General features: G+C 35.0%; 1 protein-coding gene across 2 annotated transcripts in view; it reads left to right on the top strand.

Annotated features, from left to right (window-relative positions):
- The window catches only part of JMJD1C (jumonji domain containing 1C), a 211,182-nt gene that overhangs the window by 10,897 nt on the left and 173,890 nt on the right, over nucleotides 1–26,395 (top strand). For both annotated transcript variants that reach the window (XM_082673267.1, XM_082673266.1), the window contains exon 2: nucleotides 16,798–16,962. In XM_082673267.1, the coding sequence (XP_082529393.1) occupies nucleotides 16,798–16,962 (165 nt within the window). The remainder of the gene's footprint in view (nucleotides 1–16,797; nucleotides 16,963–26,395) is intronic.

Below are 26,395 nucleotides of genomic sequence, written 5' to 3'. Positions count from 1 at the left end.
AGTCCGCCTGCCGATGCAGGGGACACGGGTTCGTGCCCCGGTCCGGGAAGATCCCACATGCTGTGGAGCGGCTGGGCCCGTGAGCCATGGCCGCTCATCCTGCGCGTCCGGAGCGTGTGCTCCGCAACGGGAGAGGCCACAACAGTGAGAGGCCCGCGTACTGCAAAAAAAAAAAAAAAAAAAAAAAAAAAGAATTTTAAATCTGAGCTCATCTACTCATCAGATTGCATAAAAAATTAAAATAGTACGAATTTACACATAATGGAATTGGCTCAGGATGGGTGTTCCATTCCTTTGTATTGATTGACACCTTAAGTTCAATGCAGAGGTGAGGGGGACCTTTAACACTGGAAGACAATGCTGACTTAAGTTTTAAAAAAGTACTATGAGAATGGTCTAAAAAAAAAAAAAAACAGTATTCCAAAATCGTTTAAAAAAAACCCAAAAAACAATTTCCTAGTCAGTAACAGTGGCTCCCTGGGGTCTCCCTTGAGTGGCCATCACAGTAACCCCGCCAAGAGCACATGAGAGCTGGCCTCAGGTCCAGCCCAATTAGTCTACGGACCACTGGTCTGCACGAGGACCTACAGGAGACTCCAACAGGGCTCAGGAGGCCAAGCCAAGACACTTGTCATCTCCAACACACCAATCCTGGGGGAACAGCATCCCCTGAAGCTCACTGCAGGCTCCCTGCACAGAGATGCCAGCCTCTGCTCCATCTCCCTGTCCCAAGTGACTTGACATTTGATCCCGGGGATTCAAATAAGATTACCCCAGAGGTTTTCTGTTCAAGTGAATAGGGTGGAGGTGATAAACAGAAAACTAGTAGTAAATTGATAGACTCAACCATATTAATAAGTACAATAAATGCTAATGACTTAAAACAGTCCAATTAAAAGACAGAGAATGTCAGAATGGATAAAAGAGAAGTAAGATCCAAGCATATACGGTCCACCAGAAATTCACTTTAGATACAAAGACACAGATAGGTTGAAAGTAATGAACAGAAAAAGATAAAATGTGTAGAGTAGCCATATGAGAGTTGATGTGGCTAAGGTACTCTTCAAGAAAGAGTATTAACAGAAAAAAAGTGGGACAGTTCTGACATAACAGTGACAAATATATGTGTACCTAATAGCATGACTTCAAAATACATAAGCAGAATTTTACAGAATGACAGATTTTGTATAGAAAATTTCACATAGTTGGAGGTTTTAATACCCTTCCTTCAGCAGTTGGTAGAACAACTACATAAAAAGCTAGCAAAGACATTAAAGATCCGAAAAGCTATCAATCACCTTGATTTAATTAATACATATGGAACACCTAAATAAATTTAAAAGCATGGATATAATACAAGAGTATATTCTTGGAACGTAGTGGAATTAAATTAGAAATCAATAACAGTATGATGTCTGGGGAAAACATCTTAAATGTTTAATATTAAACAGTACGCTTCTGGAAAATTGGTAGGTCAAAGAAGAAATCATAAGGGAAATTAGAAGTCATTTTGAACCGAATGATAATGAAAATATAGCACATCAGAATGTTAGTGCCTGAGAATGAATGTTGGTTTAGAGAGAGATTTATAAGTTTAAATACTTACATAAAGAAAAGAAGGAAAGTAAAATCAGTGACCTAAGGTTCCACCTTAAGAGAGAAAAAGAAGAGCAGATGAAACCCAAACTAAGAACAAGACAGGAAATAAAGATGAGTAGAGCATTAAAATAGAAAATAAAAGGTAAAAAAGTGAATACACTGAGAATTTCTACCTTATCAGATTGTCCTTCATTCCCTTCTCTTCCTGTATTGACAACATATCCATTTGGTGAACTTGTGGAGGAGTACGCACTCTCAGACATTGTTTATTGGAATACAAAATGGTGCAACCTCCTATAGTAGGGAATTTAGCAATTTCTAGCTAAATTCATATTCATTTACTCTTTTTTTTAGAAGATGTTGGGGGTAGGAGTTTATTTATTTATTTTTGCTCTGTTGGGTCTTCATTTCTGTGCGAGGGCTTTCTCTAGTTGTGGCAAGCGGGGGCCACTCTTCATGGCGGTGCGTGGGCCTCTCACTATCGCAGCCTCTCTTGTTGCGGAGCACGGGCTCCAGACACGCAGGCTCGGTAGTTGTGGCTCACGGGCCCAGTTGCTCTGCAGCGTGTGGGATCCTCCCAGACCAGGGCTCGAACCCATGTCCCCTGCATTAGCAGGCAGATTCTCAACCACTGCGCCACCAGGGAAGCCCTTCATTTACTCTTTGATCCAGTAAATCTTATTTCTAGGAATATATCCCAAACATAGAATGGCATAAATACAAAATGACATGTGCACAAGGCTGTAGTCATAGCAGCCCCATTTATAATAACAAAAGACTGAAATAACCCATCAATAGAGTTGTGACTGAGTAAAACGTTCATCTACCCAATGAAATATTTTATAGATATACAAGCAAATAAGCAATATCTTCTGTGACATGATGGCCAGTATACGTATTATGAAATAAAAATAATAAAGTATAGAAAAATTCATAAAGTATGTTATTTAACTAAATATATATATATTGTATATGTGCATTTCTGTTTGATTTTTTTTAACCTAGGGATTAACCAAAAACTAATCCATCATAGGGAACAAGGATGGAAGGAATAGCTAGAGTTCTGTGAATATATTTGTTTTTTAGGTATGACTTTGAAACCATGTAAATGTTTTATGTAATTTTAAAACAAGTTTGAATCTTTAAAAAATAAGATCCTAGGGCTTCCCTGGTGAAGGGAAGAGTCAGCCTGCCAATGCAGGGGACACGGGTTCGTGCCCCGGTCTGGGAAGATTCCACATGCCGCGGAGCGGCTGGGCCCGTGAGCCATGGCCGCTGAGCCTGCGCGTCCGGAGCCTGTGCTCCGCAACGGGAGAGGCCACAACAGTGAGAGGCCCGCGTACCGGGAAAAAAAAAAAAAAAAAAAAAGATCCTAAAAGTGAAAGCAAAATGAAGCAAAGAAGCGTAAGTGGTATCACCATAGGAAGGAACTATTTTAAGTGACTTTATAACACAGTAACTTGATTATACATGCCTAGTAGGTTATACCCTAAGGACAAAAGAGCAACATAAGAACAATGTTTTCATTAATCACAGTGTTGGTATTCTTATTCCTAGATTGTTGTATATGTATTGTGCAGCAAAGTAAATGGATTTGTGTTGGTGTCATTGTTTAACAGGATCTTCAATATGGGAGAAATGAGATAGGGATATAAGATTGATGTTGTTTAAAAAAAATGTAGAATTTTATTTGGAAGTATCAAGACATACTAACTCTGACCAGTATATCTGACCAGCTCAGGAGTGGTGAGCACTCCTAGAACCCAGATTGTTGTCTCTGAAAGCTATTTCTTATTGACAAGTATATATGGATATATGGTTGATTTCAGGTCTGAGGCAGGAGTTGGACAAGATGACCCTGGGGTATTTTGTTATTCTGGAAGCAAGGAAGCTATCAAAGACTACTAAGGTCATGTCTAGAAGACTCAGAAACTAATTGAAGAGGCTCTCACTGGCCAAAGGTGGGAAATTTGAAAGCAATAGGAATAAAAACTGCAGTGATTTGAAGCATTACTACATTTGTTTAAATCCAAGAGTTTTTAATAATGATCTCTCCCCTAAAAACCTCTCATTATTTACCATTCTGGGACGTTAGGATACTAACTCATTACAGCCTGTTTTCCATGGCCTTCCATATCTGTGAGTTCTGTATCTGTGGAGTCAACCAACCATGAATTGAAAATACTTGGGGGGGAAGGGGGTGGATTTTAGAAAGTGAAACTTGAAATTGCCCAGCACTGATAACTATTTGCATAGCGTTTACATTGTATGTACAGTTATTTACATGGCATTTACAATGTATTAGATATTATACATAATCTAAAGATGATTTAACGTACATGGGAGGGGCATAGGTTATACACAAATACTGCGCCATTTTAAATAAAGGACTTAAACATCGTGGATTTTGGTGTCCATGAGTGCGAGCTGAGGGCGGGGGTGGTGGTCCTGGAACCAGTCCCCTGCAGATATTGTGAGGGGCAACTGTATTTGAAAAACTCATAAAAATCAAGCATTTACTTTTCCTTTCCTAAACAAACTACCTCTTGGATACTGAAGATTTGATGAGGGGAATTTTCACTTATTAGACATATTCCAGATAGTAAATGAAGGAATGATAAAATTTGTGTATCACTATTATGCAACTGTCAGTTAAGTAGTGGATTTAGGCAATATTTGTCATTGGCTGCTATTACCACAGAAAGATATATGGTAATACATATATGCCTCAATGAAGAACACGGTACAGTGTGTGAGGTTGTCTTCTCTATCAGTTCGGAATTTAAGACTCTAGATTCAACAATTACAGAAAATACAGGGACAGAGGAACATGTTTTAAAATGCCATAGAAGTGTATAATCAGCAAAATACAGGTAACTGAAGACTGGAACGAATGACTTGACTTCTTTAACAAGAAAATTGCAGGAGGAAAAGAGATGGTAGAACCTATATAGATAAAAAGATGTAAGAATCATGTCAACCAGTTGCAATTCGTGGAACTTGTTTGGGTCTTAGTTTGAACAAACTGAAAAGGGAAAAAAAGACTATCCTGGGAAACTTGAATGATGACTGATAATGAATAATTTTGCAGAATGAACAATTTTTTTAGTATAAAGAAGATTGGCCATGAGGTGAAATTGTTGAAACTAGATGATGGACACATGGGCATCCATTGTTATTTCTCTATATAATGAAAAGTTAAGGGCTTCCCTGGTGGCGCAGTGGTTGAGAATCTGCCTGCTAATGCAGGGGACACGGGTTCGAGCCCTGGTCTGGGAATATCCCACATGCCGTGGAGCAACTAGGCCCGTGAGCCACAACTACTGAGCCTGCGTGTCTGGAGCCTGTGCTCCGCAACAAGAGAGGCCGTTATAGTGAGAGGCCCGCGCACCGCGATGGAGAGTGGCCCCCGCCTGCCACAACTAGAGAAAGCCCTCGCACAGAAACGAAGACCCAACACAGCCAAAAGTAAATAAATAAACAAATGTGGGGTTAAAAAAAAAAGTTAAAACTAAAAAAGAACAATTAGATTTTTCAAGATATCTTTTCTTGTATCCAAAACCTGTCAGTAATCTAGCATACTAAATAGTTGAAGAATTATTTATGAATTTAAGTGTTTGTGTCTTTCACTCTCTTGTGGTGGAGAACCATAGATTAAAAGATGAGATCAGTTAAATAGTGGTGATTTTCATTTGAAGGGCTCTGCGGATATTTATTAAATTCGAGCATTATAGTTGACCTAATCAGAATTAAGAGAGCAAAACAGTTTTTGTTGATAGGGTTTGATAGAAGGAAAAATTCATTCCATGAGTTTGATTGTTGAAAAAATGCATACATTTAAATCCAGTCTTGTAAAATCTTTCTTCAACTGAGAAAAACAGAAATACAGTTAAGTGTACCAACTGTTGGTTTCCTTGTTTTGGCTGAACAAAGGGAAAGTTCTTAGGTGTAGCACAGGCATACCTAATAACTCTGTGCTCCAGTGACCCCTTGTGCCTATGATGAAAAGGTATCATTAGTTTCTCTTTAAAAAATTGGGGTATCCCCTTCTAAGAGCTCCTGGAAACAAAACATTTGCAAGTTTATAAATAAGTTCCATATCTTAAACTTGCTGGGACCTGACATTTATGTCCTTTTCATTTTAGGGCATGTTCTTCTCTTTCAGCTAAAGTTGCTACGTTACCAGTTATATGGCATTTGGGGAGTGTGTGTGTGTTTAATTTCAGGTTGTTAGTGTTTCCATAGCTCTTTCCTCACCCTCACTTCTACTTCCACATTTGCCTTTTCAAAGCAAAAAATGGGAAGGGTGGAGTTGGCTATGTCAGAGGACTTACATTCTTTCTTTCTCTTTCTCAAGGAAAAAGGATCCTGGGATCAACCCATACCATGATAATGTATAATTGCAGAAATTTCTGGCCCGTCAGAATATATGATTGCCATCCCATTATTTTATTGTTTACCCCAAAAGGCATATGAAGCTTTATAGTAGAGTACCAATAAGTATAATACTATTACATCATTCCTTTGGCAGAAGGCAGTGGCATAGTTTTCCATCACGCTCATTCCTCCTTCTTTACCTTTTCAGTTAAATTTTCTACTTACAATTTTTTTTTTTTAATTAGAGTAAAATTAACTTTTTTTGGTGAACAGTTCTTTGAGTTAGGACAATGGCATTGTAGGGTAACCTTTACCACAATCAACATGTGTAACAGTTGAATCACTCTCCCATAGAATTTCCTTTTGTTACCACTCCTTTGTAGTCAAACCTTCAAATCCTCCACCCCCTTTAACCCTGGACAATTAATAATCAATTCTCAGTTCTTGTTTTGTCTTTTCCCGAATGTCATGTGAATAGAACCATATAATAGATAACCTTTTGAGGCAGGCTTCTTTCAGTTATCCTGATGCATTTGAGATTTATCCATATTGTTGCCTGTATCAGTAGTTTCTTCCTCTTTATTGCTGAGAAATATTTCATTATATGGATATACCATAGTTTGTTCATCCATTCCCTGTTTGTGTTGTTTGTAACTTTTGTCTATTAAAAGTAAAACTGCTCTAAACATTCATATACAGGCTGTTGTGTAAGTACAAGTTTTATTTCACAAGGCTGAAATTTTAGCCATACTGTTAGGTATGCAGTAATATCTCATTGTGCTTTTTATTTGCATTTCTCCAATGACTAATGATTTTGAGTATCTTTTCATTAGCTTATTTGCCGCCTGTATATCTTCTTCGGTGAAGTATCTGTTCAAATCTTTTCCTATGTTTTTCGATTGCTTTGTTTTCTTTCTCTTGAATTTTGGCAGTTCTTTATATATCCTGGATACAAGTCTTTTGTCAGATAAACAATTTATAATTTTTTTTTTTTGGTCCTGTCTGTGGCTTTTCATTTTCTTAACATTGTCTTTCCCAGAGCAAAAACTTTAAATTTCGATGACATCTAAGTAATTACATTTTTTCTTTTATGTTTTGTGCTTTTGAAGTCATTTCTAAGAATTATTTGCCACAAAGACTTTCTTCCAAAAAGTTTTAGGTTTTACGTTTAACTTTATAACCTGTTTTGGCCTAAGTTTTGTATATGGTGTTAAGTATGGATTGAAGGGTTTCGGGGGGGTTTGTTTTGTTTGCATAGGGGTGTCCAGTTATCCCAGCATCATTTGTTGAAAAGGTTATCTCCTTTGAATTGCATTTGTACATTTGTCAAAAATCAGTTGTCAGTTCTATATGGATCTGTTTCTGGACTTTATTCTCATACATTGATTTGTGTGTCTTTTGTCACTACCACACTGTCTTGATTAATGTAGCTTTGTAATGCATCTTGAAACCAATTAGTGTGAGTCATCCAACTTTTTTCTTCTTTCTTGAAGTTGTTTGGTCTATTCTATATCTTTTTGCCTCTCATATAAATTTAAGAGTCTGCAAAAATCCTGCTGCGATTTTTATTGGAATTGCATTGAGTTTATAGATCAATTGGGGGGAAATTTTACTTTAAGAATATTGAGTCTTTAAAGTAACAAACACAGTGTATCTGTCCTTTTATTTAGACCTTCATTTTTTTAAAATGCGTGTTTTGTAATTTTGTCATACACGTCCTAAACTTATTTTGATCAATTTCTGCTACTTTTTATTATCTTAAAATACTGCTAACTGCTTTGATGCGAAAGAGGAGTGTATGGCATTATATATTCTCTTCCCACCCAAGACTCCAGAAACCAAGGTGCTTCTCTCAGGTTTCTGGGCTCTGGTGCTTAGTCTCAGCTTCAGTCAGAGATCAGACTCTGTCAAACTGGATTGCTGGCCCACTATGATAGAAAGAGTCCATTATTTATTTATGGTTGACTTCTGTTAGGGATAAAGGTATATTTGGTCAGAATGCACATACAGTCTCAAAGGTGCAAGTTGTTTGTTTTTTTGAGAGGAGGGATATTCCTCATGTTTATTTTCTCATAAACTTAAAAATTCATACTTTTATCTGCCAGATGGAACTATCCTTTATAGTTGAAGTAAGGTAAAGTCTTAATGGTAACTATGTGCTTTTTAGACATGACTCAGCAAATTCATAATAAAACCTATTGCTAGCCACAGTATCCTTGAGGCAGAAAGAAAAGTACAATTATAAATTTATTGCTAAAAAATTAATTGGGGGGGGGCTCCCAAAGTACAACAAATTGGCTTTACAGTTTTTACATAGATCCACTAGTAGATTTTCTAGCCCTATGAGGTAGATGGCCTAAAACTAGGTCCCTGGAAATAAGCAAAGGTATATTCCATATTTTGATCATTGCTTGGTAGGTTATCCTCTTTACGTTTACAGAAAACACCACACAGGGCTCTCTATTCTCGAAAACACATGAAAGAGAATTTGGCAGCCCAGGAAATTTAAACGGTTTCAGACTCAATTTAAGATCAAAGGATCTGAGGCCAAGGAAGTCCAGATGATCTCCACAAAGTAAGTGTCAAGGATCTGTGGTTATAATTGTGTCTTGGAATACAGCATATATGGGTGAGACACCTAATAATAATTGTGCAATGACCCTTTGTAATGACACCTGCTATCCTTTAATACAGGTATCAGCCAAGTATATGATAGGGATGAAACATAATGAGGTCATTCTCCTATGCCTAGAGTAATTCTTGTATCTAAAATGTTTGACAAGGATAGTAAGCCCTAGTTTTCAATTCAAAAAATAAAAATAAAAAGACTTGGAATCTTACGGTTTTCTTTCTGCAATAGAAAAAATAAATATCTACCTCAAAATGAGTGCACAGTTTTAGTATGAGTGTACTTATTCTGATAGTGAATATTCTGGTACCATTATTTAAAAATTCTGTTAGTTTTAGTTATAATTTCAGATGACTTAACTGCTTAAGTGCTGTTGATGTCTCAAAAGCTAGGTGGCTGAAATTTCTTTCCCCAGTGCTCTTCATAACACTCTACACTGGCACTGTCTTGAGACCTTAGGTTGGTAGGAAAAGCCTTGTATAATTGTCCAAATACAAATTCTGATATTGAATACTGTGTTAGTTAACTGGAAGTGTAGAAGTATTAAAGAAGGACTGATTAACTTTAAGTAATACACTAGTAGTGAATTTTGACAGTGACTAAAAACAGTTGTTTCATTCTGATGGTCTAACTTTTTTTAAAAAATCATTGAGTAATGTTTTATTGTATGGATGTACCACAACTTGTTTATCTGTTCACCTATTGAAAGACATTTTGGTTACTTCCAAATTTTGGCAATTATGAATAAAGCTGGTGTATAAATGTTATAGAATATGTGTTAAATACATTAGCCATTTGCATGAGAGTTTTCTAAAATACATTTCTGCATCATCTTAGATGATTCTGGATATAAATTTAGACTTTTTCTGCATCACTCATTAAACGTATTTATTACAAGCTAGTAGTAGAGGGGACAAACATTAAATATACACAGACATATTTTATCTGTGTCAAATGGTACAAAGTATATGGTGCTATGAAAGTAAATGATAGAGGGTTTTTAAAAAAATGTTTTGCATATATTTTTCAATTAAACAAATGCCCATTTAATATAAATTATAATACAGTGATACTATTTTCTGACCAATTTTGAGTCCCAGGGTGCAAGATTTTCTAAAGTCTTCATGAAACTTTTTTATAGTTTTTAGAATGCTATGGAAGCATGTCTTCAGAGGCTCTCTCCCTGTTTTGCTTTTATAATCTGCTTTAGACTTGGAAACTAGATAATGTAGTTTATTATTATTATTATCTTTATACTAGTGTTAGTAAGGTCTGACACAAGATGAGAGAGTTTACCTTTGCGTAAAGTGCATTTGCCTGTAGGGAATGGAATTTGTAACATCTTCCTTGGCTCGTTAGGAGCCTTTTAGCTCGTTTTTTAGTTCTGTCGTATTTCAGATGGATAGCAGTGCTATTGTCCTACATAAAAATAATATATTTAGAACACAGTACATTTTTGCTCAGATATATTTGTTTCTGCCTTTCAAGGTACAGTTTCCTCTATTACTTAGTTTTCTTCATTGATAAAATAAGTAGCATGTTTCTCGATCCCAATTAATTAAATATTTTATTAACATACACATGAACAGTTAGATCGAGAAACAGAAGTGTATTTTAATTTTACGACTCAGTTACCAATGCCCTAGTGCTGAGTTCTTTATAAATAGTATAAAGAAAGGACATTCACCACTGCTTTACATTGTTATAGCAAGTCTTCATTTCTGTGGTAACTTTCTTAAAAATCTATTTCAGAAGGTAAATGGAGGAAATTAACAGTACAAAAAAAAAAAAGTAAAAGCAGAAGTAGTTTTCAGTACTGTGAAAATAAGGAATAAAAGTACTTGATTTTTTAATTCAAAGTATCAGAGAAATATATTTTACCTCTGGCCAACTCTTTGAGAAGTTACTTAACTGGAAAACCAAATCTGAAAAGAAGAGTATCAGTGATGATTTTGAGCTGCCTCAGCTACCTGAAAGGTTAACTGCCTATCACACTGTCTTCTGGAGCCCAGTTAAAGAAAGACCACATGGTTATAGACAAGAACATAGTATAGTCTCTGTTATAGATAGGGGGAGGAAAGACCCAGTTTTTTATTAAGTTCTTTTACAAGAAGGAAGGAACAAAGCATCTTGTAGCTGCAAGAGAAAGCTATGAAAGGGGTCACTGGATTTGGAGTTGGTAGCAGTAATAGCGGCAGAAAAGTTTTGAGAATGGCTTGCCAGTTGGGTGATGAAGACTGCCAGCATAAATTTTCAAAACTGTGGAGCTCTAGGACTGAGCTTAAGAGGCTAATAATCAATTGCTAAGGAAAAAAAAAATAAAAAACTAACATACTTAGTAGACGATTGATACTCGTGTTGTAAGATTTTCAGCCTACTTTTAAAAGTACTCCTAGAATTGTAATGATATATTATGGGAGCTTCTGCATTTGACCTTTTTTCTATAAAAACATTAATAGTTAATTCAGTTTCTAATCATGTCTCAAAAGACCAAAACCAGAATCTGAGTCTTCTCTAAACAAATTATGTTGGGGATTTATTAACAAGCATTTGTAGTATTCAGGACTTTGCATTTAACTTAGGTTTTTCTTTGTTATATATTTAGTTGCTCTCCCTCTCCTTTAAACTCTTGAGTTACATCCTAATGCCTTCAGTTTTGTAAACTATTCCCAGGAATCCCTTTTAACCCATAGAAGAGCTCTCTTCATTAATTCATTCCTGTGGTTTAAAAGCATCCCCAGAGTTTGTGCTCCTGGAAAGCTTTTTCCTCCTTGTTTGGTAAAGCTCCTTCTCTCTCTTCCTCATCTTTTATATTGTCTAGAAACTACTGTGGTCTCTAAAATGCCTCGTTATGCTAAAAAAGAGCTGAACTGATGGTGTTTGTCCTTTTTAGCCATTTTCAGTTGTGTGTCATTTGAATAATTGTCCAAAAGCCGTAAATTGCTTAACTTCTCTATGCCTTAGTTTTCTCTTTTGTAAAACCTTACCCAACACATTGTAAGCCCTCAAATTTTAGCTGCTGCTATCATTACTAATGTTATAGACTTGGTTTTTGTGTCCCCCCAAATTCATATGTCCTAACTCCCAATGTGAAGGTATTTGGAGATGGGGTCTTTGGGAGATAATTAGAGTTAGGTGAAGTCATGAGGCTGGGACCCTCATGATTGGATTAGTGCCCTAATAAGAAGAGACTGTCTGTGCTCCCACAAAGAAGAGGTCATGTGAGCACACAGTGAGAAGGCAGCTTGTCTACAACCAAGGAGAGAGTCCTCCTCATAAGCAGACCTTGCTCTATTCAGTCTTCCAGCCTCTGGAACTGTGAGAAGATAAGTTTTTGTTGTTTATGGTATTTTGTTAAGGCAGCACAAGCAGACTAAGACAGTCATCATCATCAATGATATTATGTTAAATACTATGCATAATTTATCCAAAAGATAGTAGTATATATACTGAATTATATAATGTAATAAGGAACTTTGAAGATGATGGGAATATAATTCTTTTTCATTAGATGTAAAGAAGGTAAGTGTAACTTAAGCATCTTTGAATAGTTTGCATTTCTTGATGCATCTTGTTATTCACCAAGTAGTAGGTAAGTAATTCATAGAGAAGAGGAGTAAGCAATATAGATATTGAAAGCACGCTTAGTCTCTTTTATTAAACAATATAGATACTGAAAGCAAGCTTGGTCTCCTTTATTTTACTATTTGCTATCTTTGTTTGACCCTTTTTCTCATTTTGCCCCCTAGGGCTCTAACTTGCAGACTCATTGTGGAAAATCTTAAGGCCATTTTAAGTGTGTCATTCTTCTACCTTTACGCCACAAAGGAGTCAGCTACCCAGACATCCCTCTCTATTCAAGTGATTTATCACTTGCTGTGTGCATCACCTTGTAGGGACTATGCTGCTGTGTAACTGTGAAGCCTCTTAGAAGCTATCTTATTGTTTTCACTGATTCCATCATTTACTAGGTGTTTGACCTTAAGCAACTAATTTCTCTGTATCTCAGTTTCTGCTTTTGAAAAAGTTGATCCTAATAGTGCCTACTTACAGGGTATATGTAATGATTAAATAGCTTAATATATGGACATAGCAGGCACTATTGAAGTGTTAGCTGTTTTTGTTGTTACTGGTATTGCTTTTATTTCCATTATCAATAATACTTGTTAACTCTGATAGAGGTTTGAATGCCCCTTGGGAAATGAATGATTATCTGTGATCCCCAGACTATTTTAGAATTTTCAGAACCTAGATTTATATATCACAATGTGTATTGTAATTTTTACTTGTGATTGTCATTACAGTAATATACTGTTTTAGTGTGAATATGTATTGGACTCCTCTGTAGAATTGTCCTTATGATTTTAATTTTAGTTCACCATAGCAAATTTAATATAACTACACAGAATATTATACTTGTTTATTAAAATGTTGGATTTTATCATACCTACTAGGATGGCTGTAATAAAAAAAAGAGGAAATAGCAGAAGCCACTTAACATTGTTTCAAACTGCTTATACCTTGGATTATGTCAGACTATTTCTCAGGTTTAATTCTAAATTTACAGTTCATTATTTTCTAAGATCAACCTATTTCTTTAAAATAATTCTTAGATTTATTGATTATTGCTCAACATACCCTTTGTTTAAGCTTGGGCTAGTTCATGAGTGCCTATTAATTTTGACCCTTTTTAATGTTAATAAAAGTGTAAACTTTTGAAGTAACCTAAAATTATGGTTACATTTGTTTACGTTTTTTGTAAAATAAAATTTAAAAGAGACCTAACTTCCTTATTTTATATAATTTACATGAAATTATTTTCTCTAATGTCTCTTTTGTCTTAACTAATAAATGAAGTCACCAAATGATTTTAAGTTTTTCACAATTTCTTCCAATAATCTAGAAAACTTATTTTAAATACGACTCTAAGCCAGTAATAATAAAAACATTACTTTGTTGATTTATCGTATTCCTCTATTTCATTACTTACTTTTATATAAAATATCTGCTTACAAAATATCTTTTGAAATAAATATGCTTTATTCATTAGAGAGGAAGGTAAACTAACCTAATCTGCTGTAATTACCATTTTAATTTGATAATTTAATTTTTAACATGTATGAATTAATAAGCCATAGTTAAACATTTCTGATTTTATAAAGGCATAGGGCATTTTTTAAATGTTTTGAGTAAGACATTTACTGTATTACACTTTAAACCCCATTAATTTACTATCTAGTTACCTACCTCCTTGAGTATTTGGGCAGAGATGACCAGGTTTTGGCCCCCCCTTGATTTCTTTTTTTGTTTGTTTATAAAAGCTATTTGAAAAGGTTATGTATGTTATTTATATATATTCTTTTTCATATTCTTTTCCATATGGTTTATCACAGGATATTGAATATAGTTCCTTGTGCTGTATAGTAGGACCTTATTGTTTATCCATCCTATATATAATATCCAGTTTGCATCTGCTAATCTCCCTCCTCTCCTTCTCTCTTGATTTCTTATTACCAAATTATTTATATCAATTTGTAGACAGGTAATTTGTGTGAAAAAACTAGTCTGTTTTTCCATCTACTGCTATTTTATAGAAAACTATTAAGTACCCCATAATAGAAGATTTTATGGACAAAGAAATTGGGAAAAATCTCACGGTATAAACTCCTTATTATTAATAATGCATAATGAACACTGGCATGTTAAAAGACTTGAGAAGACCTCTGGTAAAATTAGACATTTGTTACTTTAACTTATTAGTTCCTGAGCTTTGTGCATGACTTATTTGGCTTCCCTAATGCTTATTTATATACAAAGAAATGATGGTTCTATAATATAGTTTATATTTTGAGAAATGTTAGTGTAGTCTAACGCTTTTATTTTTAACATTAAAGATTCTTAGAGTCTAAGTAGTTTTAGCCTGTGGTGGCTGGTTGGTTTTGGCAGAATCAGGCCTGGGAACTCTTCGTAGTTCTCACATGACATTATGGAGATCCCCACCCTTCCTTTGCAGTAAATAAAAAGATGAGGCCTGCATTGCACTAAATTGATATAATATCAACATTATTATTATTGAAACCATGGTAAAAATAACTAAATTTGTCTTACATCATTTGATTTTTACAGCAGAAACAGTTGTGTGACTTTAATTTTCTTTATAAATGTCATTGAATAGAATATATTGTGAAAGAATAGGGGCTTTTCCTAGTTACTGGTCATTGTTTTATTTTGTAGAAAAATAAGAGATTGACACACACACACAACTGTCTAACTGTTTATCTACCTACTTACCTGTCTGTCTACAGTCAAATCTCAAATTCTTCACTATTGTTGATAGTATGGAGGTAAATTGGCTGCATAGCAAAGAAGCAGCAGAATGTCTAGTTTTAGTTTCCTTTTGTCCCCAAGGTCCTAGCAGATTTCCTAAAACTGCCCATGACACTGTCCATGCAAGATAAACTATGAGTTTAGAAAGTTCACTTCAAGCTGAAAGTTTTAATTTTATATCAAGGGCTTTGCATTTACATTGAATATGTCCTTTTAGATAAAGAGACGTTTATAAACCTTGGTTCTTTAGGTTCTTGGCTGAAATATTTTGTCAACAAGACCATATTACTGTCCAGGAGGGGAAAGCAAAGATAGTGCTAAGGTTTTCCTGAGCCTTATCTCAGCTTCAGTTTCCTGGAGTTTCCCAAAACCCATTTACACCACAATTGAGTAATTGAGAATCTTGAAAGATTTAAAGTAGTGGAGAAAGTGGTATAGTTTGAAATATTTGCATAACGCCATTTGGACCTCAGCTCAACCCCTAAGGATGCATTTTTAGAAGAAGCCAACAGAGCTTCTTCTGTGCCTTCATGTGGATAACCATGAACAGAGATTAAATCCTTGAACAATGTATTTCTCTTTCCCAATTCTAATAGGTAAGCATATCTAACTAGCTTCCTAATGGGCAGTAGCACAGATATCTCAAAATCAAACATATGTTTTAGCAGTTTGCCTCCATGTTTAAAAGTCGATGACTGCAAGAGGCAGGAGATACGTAATATTTGTTAAGCACTTTGTATGTATGCAGCACTGCAGTGAACACTAAAACAGTTCTGCCCTCAGCGAGCTTGTACTTATATACTAATATAAACTGGGGAAAAAAACTGCTTGTAAATGTTCAAATGTTTGAATCGAAGTGGGGGTTATAAACATCCTCTAAGAACTTGAACAAGGCCAGAAGAACAAACAGAATTTAAATAAGTGGAAACTGAAACACTTCAGGTGTAAGGGAGCAAAAGATGGGTGGTAAAAAAAAAGAACAAGACGGCCTCCAGCATAACTCATAATGTTATAGGGAGCACAGCTCTATGAATGAAAAGGATGACAGTGGGGAAAGAAGAGTTGAATGATTGAATGACTTAGCATAGAAGCGTCAGCTTCAGTTTTCCAAATACAACACGCGTGTCTTGTTCCTGTTTTGGTGGAAAAGCTTTTGGTCTTTCATCATTGAGTATGATTCAGCTGTGAGTTTTCCATTATTATCTTCATTAAGTTAAGGTAGTTTCCTTCTATTCCTAGTTTGACTATTTTTATAATGATAGGGTGTTGAGTTTGTCAAATGCTTTTTCTTTGTCAGTTAAGATGATTGTATAGTTTTCTTCATTCTGTTAATGAGGTATATAACATTGATTGATTTTTCATATGTTGAACCATCCTTGCACTGCCTCCTGTCTTTGTAATTAAAGTTTTATTGGAGCAAAGCCAAACTCATTTGTTTACATATTGTCTGTGGCTACTTCGATACTACAAAGTCAGAAATTAGTAGTTATGACAGAGGCCATATGATTTGCAAAGCGTAAAATATTTACTATTTGGTCCTCAGAAAACATTTCCTGACTTCTGCTTCTAGAATCATCAGTATCAACATAGTTCTTTAGTATTTTTTTAGTAGATATTCGCTGGTCTGTACTGACCAATATTGTGTAAATTGCTTTTCTTAATAAACTTACAGTTTATCTTCCTGCCATACAATAGGTAAGGGTTATAATTTGGTTAAGGAAATGTTAGATAAATAATGATTTTTAAGAGAAATATTAATTCGAATAATGAATTTGTTAATGGCTTTTCTAATTTAACTTCATGGCTTATATTTTAAAATATCACATTCTGTGTTGTTTATGGAGTTTATGTTTTCTTTTCCATAGGTGTATGTGGAATTTGATCATCTTGAGTGGGATAAACGAGAGTGGGTTAAAGTTTATGAAGATTTTTCAACCTTCTTGGTGGAATACCACTTAATCTGGGCCAGAAGGAACAACCCTAGCCAGACTCAGGGATCAAAGAGCAAACAGATTCAGTGGCCTGCATTGGTAAGATCTATATTCCTATTTCATTAAGCATTTTCAGTTGTTTGTTTTAAAAGAATAAGAGCTAAATATAAGTTTAGATTTATCTTAGTGATTATAGGTTAATATTCCTGAGGAGGCTCGGAAGTATCTGGCAGATATTTCAAAATATTGCTTTCATTTTGTTAAAGAATTCTGTGTGTCTTTTTGTTAGTACTCTTTCAGCATATTTAGTCCATAAATAGTTTATTCTGTTCAACTAGGGGAAACATGAATTGACAACTGCTGAGAGATACTTGATTGATTTGTATGCAGTGTGAAAGAACTGTGTTGAATGAGACTTTGTAGGTGAACGATAAGAGGGTACTTTTTATAAATCATTCAGTAACATATAATTTTCCTTAGTTCGTTAAATTTTGTCAAAATTGAGTGAGTCATTGTGGATAATAGCAGATATTTAATGTGAAATTCTGGTTGACCCTTGAACAACATGGACTTGAACTGTGGGGTCCACTTATACATGGATTTTTTTCAATAAATATATACCCCTGTACTGTACTATTTACAGCTGGTTGAATCTGCAGATGGGGGACTGCAGATATGGAGGGCCAACTATAAAATTATATACACGTATTTTCAACTGCACGGAGGGTCAGGTCATAACCCCCATGTTGTTTAAGGGTCAACTGTGGATGTTAAGGTAATAAGTAAAATTATTTCATATCAGGAGGTATTCCATTTAAGAAAATAGTAGATTTCAATAAATTCTCAATTAGTTTGCAGAGTTTTATAAAAGAAACATACTAACAACAATATCATTAATTCTGTGGGAAAAAAGCCACATCTCTTTAACCATTGTTATCCCTGTTTTCTGGCAGGGTGTTCGGCATTTAATATTTATTCAGTTTGTTTGAATGAAATAATTTTCTTACATTAATATCAAAGAAATATGTTAAAGCCATTGAAACGTTATTTCATGTATTTGGTATATATATTATCAGGGTAGGTACTTCAGATTTTTTCAACATAAATTAACTACTTACAAGGATAGTTTTACTTGCTGAGAATTGTAGTGCTTAAAAATTTTCTCTTTTAGTTAGTTAACCCTTTAAAAGTCTGAGGAGTTAAGTGGTTAAAAAGCAAAGACAGAGAGGGAAGGAGAGAGATGATGAAATGAATTAATGGCATTTTAAAAAGAAAATATAATATGGAAAGATGAAAGGTGATACTTATGAATTATAGTTTTGATAGGATAGTTTGAATACTCTAGGAAAATAAAGAAGATAATTTTATCCATAATAGATTTTAAAAAAATATTTGTTGAATGAATATGTTGGATTGTTAATATGAAGTTTTTTAAAATCGTGACTAGCATGCTTTTTCATTCTCTAAACCTTAACTCAAAAATTGGAAAAAATCTGTAATTATCACATATACGTGAATTTTGTATGAAAAGTCTCAAAAGCAGGAAGCAGTGATATCAGTAATACCAAAAAATATGCCTTAGTGTCATAGTTAAAGAATAAACAGAACTTTAGAAAAATCTTTGCCCTTTATGAGAGAGAGTTAAAATTAAGGTGAATTCCTAATGTATATTTGTAAATTACTGATTTGGGAGAAAATTTCTATTAGGAAATACTGTTTAATAATTTTTATCATAATTTTAGAAATTTGTTTCTGTTGAAAATCTTTTAACCTCACAGAACTACTTGAATAAGAACCAAACTTCTTTTTAAAATTCAACTTTTTTTTTAATATAAAAACAAGTACATATTATTAAAAACTTGGAAAGTGCTAAATGGTATAAACTAGAAAATCATAATCATTCTATTTTGGCTTCCAAGGAATATCTAACTTAATTCTTTGACATATTTTCTTATAAATTATATTTCTCTGCCTTTTTTTTTCAAGCACAGAATTAAATAATTTTTTTGAATTGTGATGCAATGTGCTTAACATAGAATTTTCCATTTTACTTACGTTTAAGTGTGAAGTTCAGTGGCGTTAAGTACATTCACATTGTTGTACAATCTACGGAAATTATTCCATCTTACAAAACTGAAACTCTGTACCAATTAAACATCAAGTCCCCATTCCCCCCTTTTCCCAGCCCCTAGCAGCCACCATTTTACTTTCTGTCTCCATGATTTTGACTACTCTGTACCTATATAAGTGGAATCATACAGTATTGTCCTTTTGTGACTGGCTTATTTCACTTAGCACAGTGTCTGCAGTGTTCATCCATGTTGTAGCCTGTGTTAGAATTTCCTTCCTTTATATTATAAGGCTGAATGATATTTCATTGTATGTTTGTACCACATCATATTCAGTCGTTTGTTGGTGTACACTTGTGTTGCTTCCACCTCTTGGCTATTGTGAGGAATACTGCTGTGCTCTTGGGGGTACATATATCTCTTTGAGACCATGCTTTCACTTCTTTGGAGTAAATATTCAGAAGTGTAATTGCTGGATTATATGATACTTCTATCTCTTAATTTTTTTGTGGATACTGTCAGAGCAGCCATACTATTTTACATTCTAGCCAACACTTGCTTTTTTTTTCAGTTTTTTGATAATAGTCATCCTAATGGATATGAGGTGCTATCTCCTTGTTGTTGTGCTTTGCATTTCCCTAATGATTAGTGATGTTGAACATCTTTTCATGTGCTTATTGGCCATTTGTATATCTTTTCTGGAAAAATGATTCTTCAAATTCTTTGACCATTTTTTTTTTTTTTTTTTTTTTGCGGTACGCGGGCCTCTCACTGCTGTGGCCTCTCCCGTTGCGGAGCACAGGCTCCGGACGCGCAGGCCCAGCGGCCACGGCTCACGGGCCCAGCCGCTCCGCGGCATGTGGGATCCTCCCAGACCAGGGCACAAACCCGTGTCCCCTGCATCGGCAGGCAGACTCTCAACCACTGCGCCACCAGGGAAGCCCTCTTTGACCATTTTTGAATTGGGTTGTTTGTTTTTATGTTGCGTTTTAGGAGTTCTCTGTAGTATTCTGGATATTAATCCCTTATCAGATTTGATCTGCAAAACATTTTCTATCATTCTGTGGGTTGTCTTTTTACTTTGGTGATAATGTCTTTCCATGCACAAAATTTTAAATTTTTCAGTAAGTTAAATTTGTCTATTTTTTTCTTTTATTATCTTTGCCTTTGGTGTCATATCCAAGAAATCACTGCCAAATCCAGAGTCATGAAGTTTTTGTCATATGTTTTCTTCTGAGAGTTCGATTGTTTTAGGCCTTACATGTATGCTGTTGATCCATCTTGAGTTAATTTTTGTATAGGGCATTATATAATATAATATCAACTCCATTCCTCTGTATGTGAATATCCAGTTTCCCAGCACCATTTGTTAAAAAGACTGTCCTTTCTCCACTGAATGTTCTTGACACTATTGTCATAACTTCTTTTGCTGTATATGTAAGATTTTATTTCTGGGCTCTTTATTTCTGTTCTGTTGGTCTCTATGTCTCTCTGTATGCCAGTACCACACTGTTTTGATTTCTGAAGCTTTGTAGGAAGTTTTGAAATCACGAAGTATAAGTTCCTCAACTTTTTTTATTTTCAAGATCGTTTTGGCTGTTTGGTGTCCCTTGAGAATTCCATATGAGTTTCAGGATGGATCTTTCTATATCTGCAAGAAACATGGGGATTTTTATAGGAATTGCATTGAATGTATAGATCGCTTTGGATAGTATTGATCTCTTAACAATAGTAAGCCTTCCAGTCCATGAACACATATCTTTCCATTTATTTATGTCTCTTTTAAATTTTGTTAGCAGTGTTTTATAGTTTCCAGTGTACCAGTGTTTCACTTCTGTGGTTAATTCCTAGGTAATTAATTCTTTTCTATGCTGTTGTATATGGAATTGTTTTGTTAATTTTATTTTCAGATTGTTCATTATTATAGTATAGAAATGCAGTTGACTTCCATGTGCTGATTTTATATCCTTCTGCTTAGCTAACATCCCACTCAATTGTGAAAAAACTGGAAGCTTTTCCGGAAGAGAAGGATGACACTTAGACAAGGGGGAAAAAAAGCATCTAAATTGAAAAAGAAGTAGTAAAATTATTTGTTTGCAGATGGTATGACCTTGTGTGGTCACACACACACATACACACACGCATATACACACATTAAAGCTAATAAGGCAATTCAGAAAAGCAGCAGGATACAAAATCTGTGCTTCTTTTAATCATAGTTTTAGCTGAAGCTGCATTAAAATTGTAGATCCTGGGTTTTTTTTACTTAATGTTTTATCCTATACATTTGTCCTCAATTTTTAAAGGCTGCATAATATTTGATCCTATAATGATCCATTTCCCTAAGGTTTGGTATTGTAGTTGTTTCTAATTTTTTGTGATTATAAATATCATTATAAATATGTAAATCTTTGTCTGAATCTGATTATTTTTAAAATTTAGATTCACGGTAGTAGAGTCACAAGGGTATGAACTTGAAAACAAGAAAAATCTAAAAATATGCTAATACTCTCCACAAATTATTTGAAAGTTGTGCTTACTACTATTGTCCCCAGTGTATGAGTGTTTTCATCTTACCCTGACCTTAACCCCCCAACTCCCCCCAACCCTGCCTGTAAGCATTGATTACTTATTTTCAGAACATCTTGTAAAACCCAAACAAACATTGGAAAAGGAGGATTTTTACAGTTTAAGAAGTGCAGAATTGAATGTTATTATTTTTATATCTGCTAATTTGATATTTTAAAATACTATTTTATTGTTTTCATTTGCATTTCTTTAATGGGATGAGTACTTTCTCATATTTATTAGGAACTTGTATTTTTGTGAACTTTTTTTCAGTTACTTATTAGGGTTTTGTGTTTTTCTAATACTATGAACTTTTAAAATATTATTACAGATACTGTAACTCTTTGTCGTATTTGTTTCGTGGTTTGCTCAGCTAGTTTTATGAGAGAAAGTCTTTTTGAATTGTATGTTTGTATTTAAAGAAAGTCTGTCTTATGTGATATCTTCCTTAATTCAGATAGTCAGGAAGTGTCTTCCTTTCTTCCTATTTCCTTTGTTTGTTTCAGGGGGGTGTAAAAATTAATAGAACAAACAATTAAAATCAGAATGCATGGTATACTCTAGAAAATAATCATTTTAACTTTCATAAGACTTTGCAAATATTCATTTATTATAATACATGTGACTAAGAGTCTTGTTTATCTGTTCAGTAAAATGAGGCTTATTTAAGGAAATCTACAAGCAGCAGTTATGAAACTCAGAATTTTTAAATTCATATAGCATAATGAAATACTATACATACAAATTTGAGTTATTTTAGGGATACATATGAGGTAGTAATAGGCTGAAACACAGTAGAAAGTTAGTCTTGTTTTTAATTCTCTACAGATTTTTGTAGAGAATTAAATGTTTGTAATTCTGTGCACCTGATAGTTACTTTCCTGTTCCTTTGTACTTAAACATATGTTTGTATTATCTTCTTTCCAGTTGTTTCACACCTTGTATGGTATCTGTTAAATATTACATGTTGGTTATATTATCTACTCTCCCTCTTATTCTAAGAAATCAGTGGAAACCAGCAATATACCTGCTGGTTTTTGGAATCATGACAGGACAAAAAAACCCCTTTTATCTCATTAACCTATTCTAAAGTTTACTTTAAAAGTTTAAAGATAAATAAAACTGCAATAAAATGTGGGATAGTATAATACCCAGGTTACTTCTCTGGAATTATCTCCTCATCTTTCTTCCCAGGATATCAATAGCAGAACATGTATTGGAGCACCACATATGTAAAATGCTGAAGTGGTGTCTTTTTTTTTTTTGGCTTGGTCCTGTAAGATCATGGTACCACCTGAGGCCATTTTGATGATGGAGGCCAAGGTAACTTACATTTTTATGTAAGTTACTTAATATGTTGTAAAATTTTATTTTTTAATGAAGCAAAATACTCATGAAATCACATTTATCTGCACCAGGGAAAGAAAGTGTTGCATTCATAATTGAAATCAACGAATCGCCTACCTAACTGGGTTAGGGCCCTGGCTCCATCTCCTTTAGGAAAACTTTCTGTGGGGAGTGGGGCTTCGACCCTAACCCAGCTGGGCTGTAACACTGCTGCATTTTCTAAGGGGCTGAGTTTTCTACTCCTTTTCTGCTGACCCAGCCTTCCAGATCACCCCATCCAGAATTAATTTTACCATCTTTTGCTCCTGTAGAACATTGTTTTTGTATCTTTATTTTAACAACTAGTACATTCTGCTTTGTATTATACCTATTTGTTTACATGTCTGTCTTTCTCTACTAGATTGTAAGTTCTTTGAGGACAGGATCACGTCTTAGTCATCTCTATCACCCTAGGACTCTAGCACAGTGCCTTACCCATCTTAGACAGTGAGGAAATGCTTATTTTAAAGTGATAGATTTACTCTATCCCAGCTAGTGAAAAAGAACCCCACTGGGAGTTATAGCAAGTTTCCAGGCTATTACTTTATTATGCTAAGATCAAAGGACAAGAGAGCATCATCAGCCAGTTGTGGTAAAAATGTGTTTGTTAAGTTATCAGTTTTACATGACAAGTAGTCAAAAACAAACAATAAAAATGTTTATAATAGATGCCCTCTTTCTAATCAAATACAAATGTGATTCCTTAAGTTGTCATGGGGGGAAATGAACTTATATTTTCATTTTCAACTAAATATGCCAATCTACAGTAATTTATCTGAATTTCTGGAATGACTTTTAGGAAGCTCTGACTTCTTCTTCCCAATGCAACTTTTCCTTCGCTAGATAAGTTATTCTGGTTTGACCAGGAATTGCGATCAGATCAAAAGCATGTGAACTGGGCTTCCCTGGTGGCGCAGTGGCTGGGAGTCTGCCTGCCGATGCAGGAGACACGGGTTCATGCCCCGGTCCAGGAAGATCCCACGTGCCGCGAAGCGGCTGGGCCCGTGAGCCATGGCCGCTGAGCCTGCGCATCCGGAGCCTGTGGTCCGCAACGGGAGAGGCCACAACAGTGAGAGGCCCGCGTACCGCAAAAAAAAAAAAAAAAAAAACATGCGAACCTTCATCAATATATTTCCTTTAGGCTTTTTGCCTAGTGAAAATACTTTTTAGTTGCTCTCTGTTCTGAAAGAAACCCTCTCAAAGTAGAACAGAATTCGCCTCTCTTTGGGACAAACTTACATTTATGTCTCTTACATTGCCAAACTTGGTTAGATTATGACTTCAGCCAAATTTTACTGAAATGTGAAGATATGCCACATTCCAGATATGAAATGAGCTTTCACATAAATTCATTTACAGAGTTTTTACATATCGACAATTGAGTTTTCAGAATTAGAATTTAAGTTTTACAGTTCTTTGTACTTCAGTAAATAATGAAATGGTAGTAAAGATAATAAGCCTTCAGGATTATTATTTCTCAGGAAGGTGAAGCACTTTAAGAGATCAAATTATACATCGTAAAGTATTAAATTTTTTAAATGACAAAGTCTAATACTGGAAAGGATTCCAGTGAATGAGCATGTCTTTCATTTCTTGTGGGTCATAAAATGACATTATTTGGGGGAAAGTATTATTTTGTAAGGACCATAAAGAAGTTTCTACTCTGTGATTCATTAATTCTACTCTTAGGAAATTATCCTTATAAAATAACTCTTAAGAAAGTAAAAATTATAGTCAGTTCACCCAGTGTTTATCAGATACTTAATATGAGCCAGATAGTCCTGCAGATAGAAAAATTAAAGGTATAATGTTACATGCAGGAAGTTGTTCATTAAGTCCTACTAAGGAAGAAGAAAAGAAACAACTTTGATGTCTGAAAATTTGTGAATGGTGTTGAATTAATTTTCTGAGAGGCTATGCAGCTTTAAAAATTATAATTATGAATACTTTAGAGAAACATGGACAAATTAAATTTAAGTAAAACACAAATCTTGATTACAGTGGTGTTAAAATTATGTACTTAGGAAGTATTATAAAATAATTAAAATTATTCCTTTAGAATGGAAGGCATATGCTTGATTATAATGTCGTTTCAATTAAAAACAACTAGGGCTTCCCTGGTGGCGCAGTGGTTGAGAGTCCGCCTGCTGATGCAGGGGACACGGGTTCGTGCCCCGGTCCAGGAGGATCCCACATGCCGCGGAGCGGCTGGGCCCGTGAGCCATGGCCACTGAGCCTGCGCGTCCGGAGCCTGTGCTCCGTGACAGGCGAGGCCACAGCGGTGAGAGGCCCGCGTACAGCAAAAAAATAAAAATTAAAAAAAAAAGAAAACAACTGTTATTTCCCAAGATATTGGAAATTCTGATGTAATTAGTTTGTCCTGCAGTTTTTACTTTGGAAATAGTTTTCTTCAAATGAATTAGTTTAGTGGTTTGTTTTAGGCTACTGTTGATATACTTTGACATATGCTTTTTATGTTAATACAGCATTTTTTTTTTCATTTTAACATCTTTATTGGAGTATAATTGCTTTACAATGGTATGTTAGTTTCAGCTTCACAACAAAATGAATTAGTTATATATATACATATGTTCCCATATCTCTTCCCGCTTGCGTCTCCCTCCCTCCCACCCTCCCTATCCCACCCCTCCAGGTGGTCACAAAGCACCGAGCTGATCTCCCTGTGCTATGCGGCTGCTTCCCACTAGCTATCTACCTTACGTTTGGTAGTGTATATATGTCCATGCCTCTCTCTTGCTTTGTCACTGTTTACCCTTCCCCCTCCCCATAGCCTCAAGTCCATTCTCTAGTAGTAAGTCTGTGTCTTTATTCCTGTTTCACCCCTAGGTTTTTCATGACATTTTTTTTTCTTAAATTCCATATATATGTGTTAGCATACGGTATTTGTCTCTCTCTTTCTGACTTACTTCACTCTGTATGACAGACTCTAGGTCTATCCACCACATTACAAATAGCTCAATTTCGTTTCTTTTTATGGCTGAGTAATATTCCATTGTACATATGTGCCACATCTTCTTTATCCATTCATCCGATGATGGACACTTAGGTTGTTTCCATCTCTGGGCTATTGTAAATAGAGCTGCAGTGAACATTTTGGTACATGACTCTTTTTGAATTATGGTTTTCTCAGGGTATATGCCCAGTAGTGGGATTGCTGGGTCATATGGTAGTTCTATTTGTAGTTTTTTAAGGAACCTCCATACTGTTCTCCACAGTGGCTGTATCAATTTACATTCCCACCAACAGTGTAAGAGGGTTCCCTTTTCTCCACACCCTCTCCAGCATTTATTGTTTCTAGATTTTTTGATGATGGCCATTCTGACTGGTGTGAGATGATATCTCATTGTAGTTTTGATTTGCATTTCTCTAATGATTAGTGATGTTGAGCATTCTTTCATGTGTTTGTTGGCACTCTGTATATCTTCTTTGGAGAAATGTCTATTTAGGTCTTCTGCCCATTTTTGGAATAGGTTGTTTGTTCTTTTGTT

This window comes from Grampus griseus (genome assembly GCF_964374135.1).
Source record: "Grampus griseus genome assembly, chromosome: 16".
NCBI classification, from domain to species: Eukaryota; Metazoa; Chordata; class Mammalia; order Artiodactyla; family Delphinidae; genus Grampus; species Grampus griseus.
Note: the sequence above shows the minus strand (reverse complement) of the source record. Positions and strands in the feature narration are given on the sequence as shown.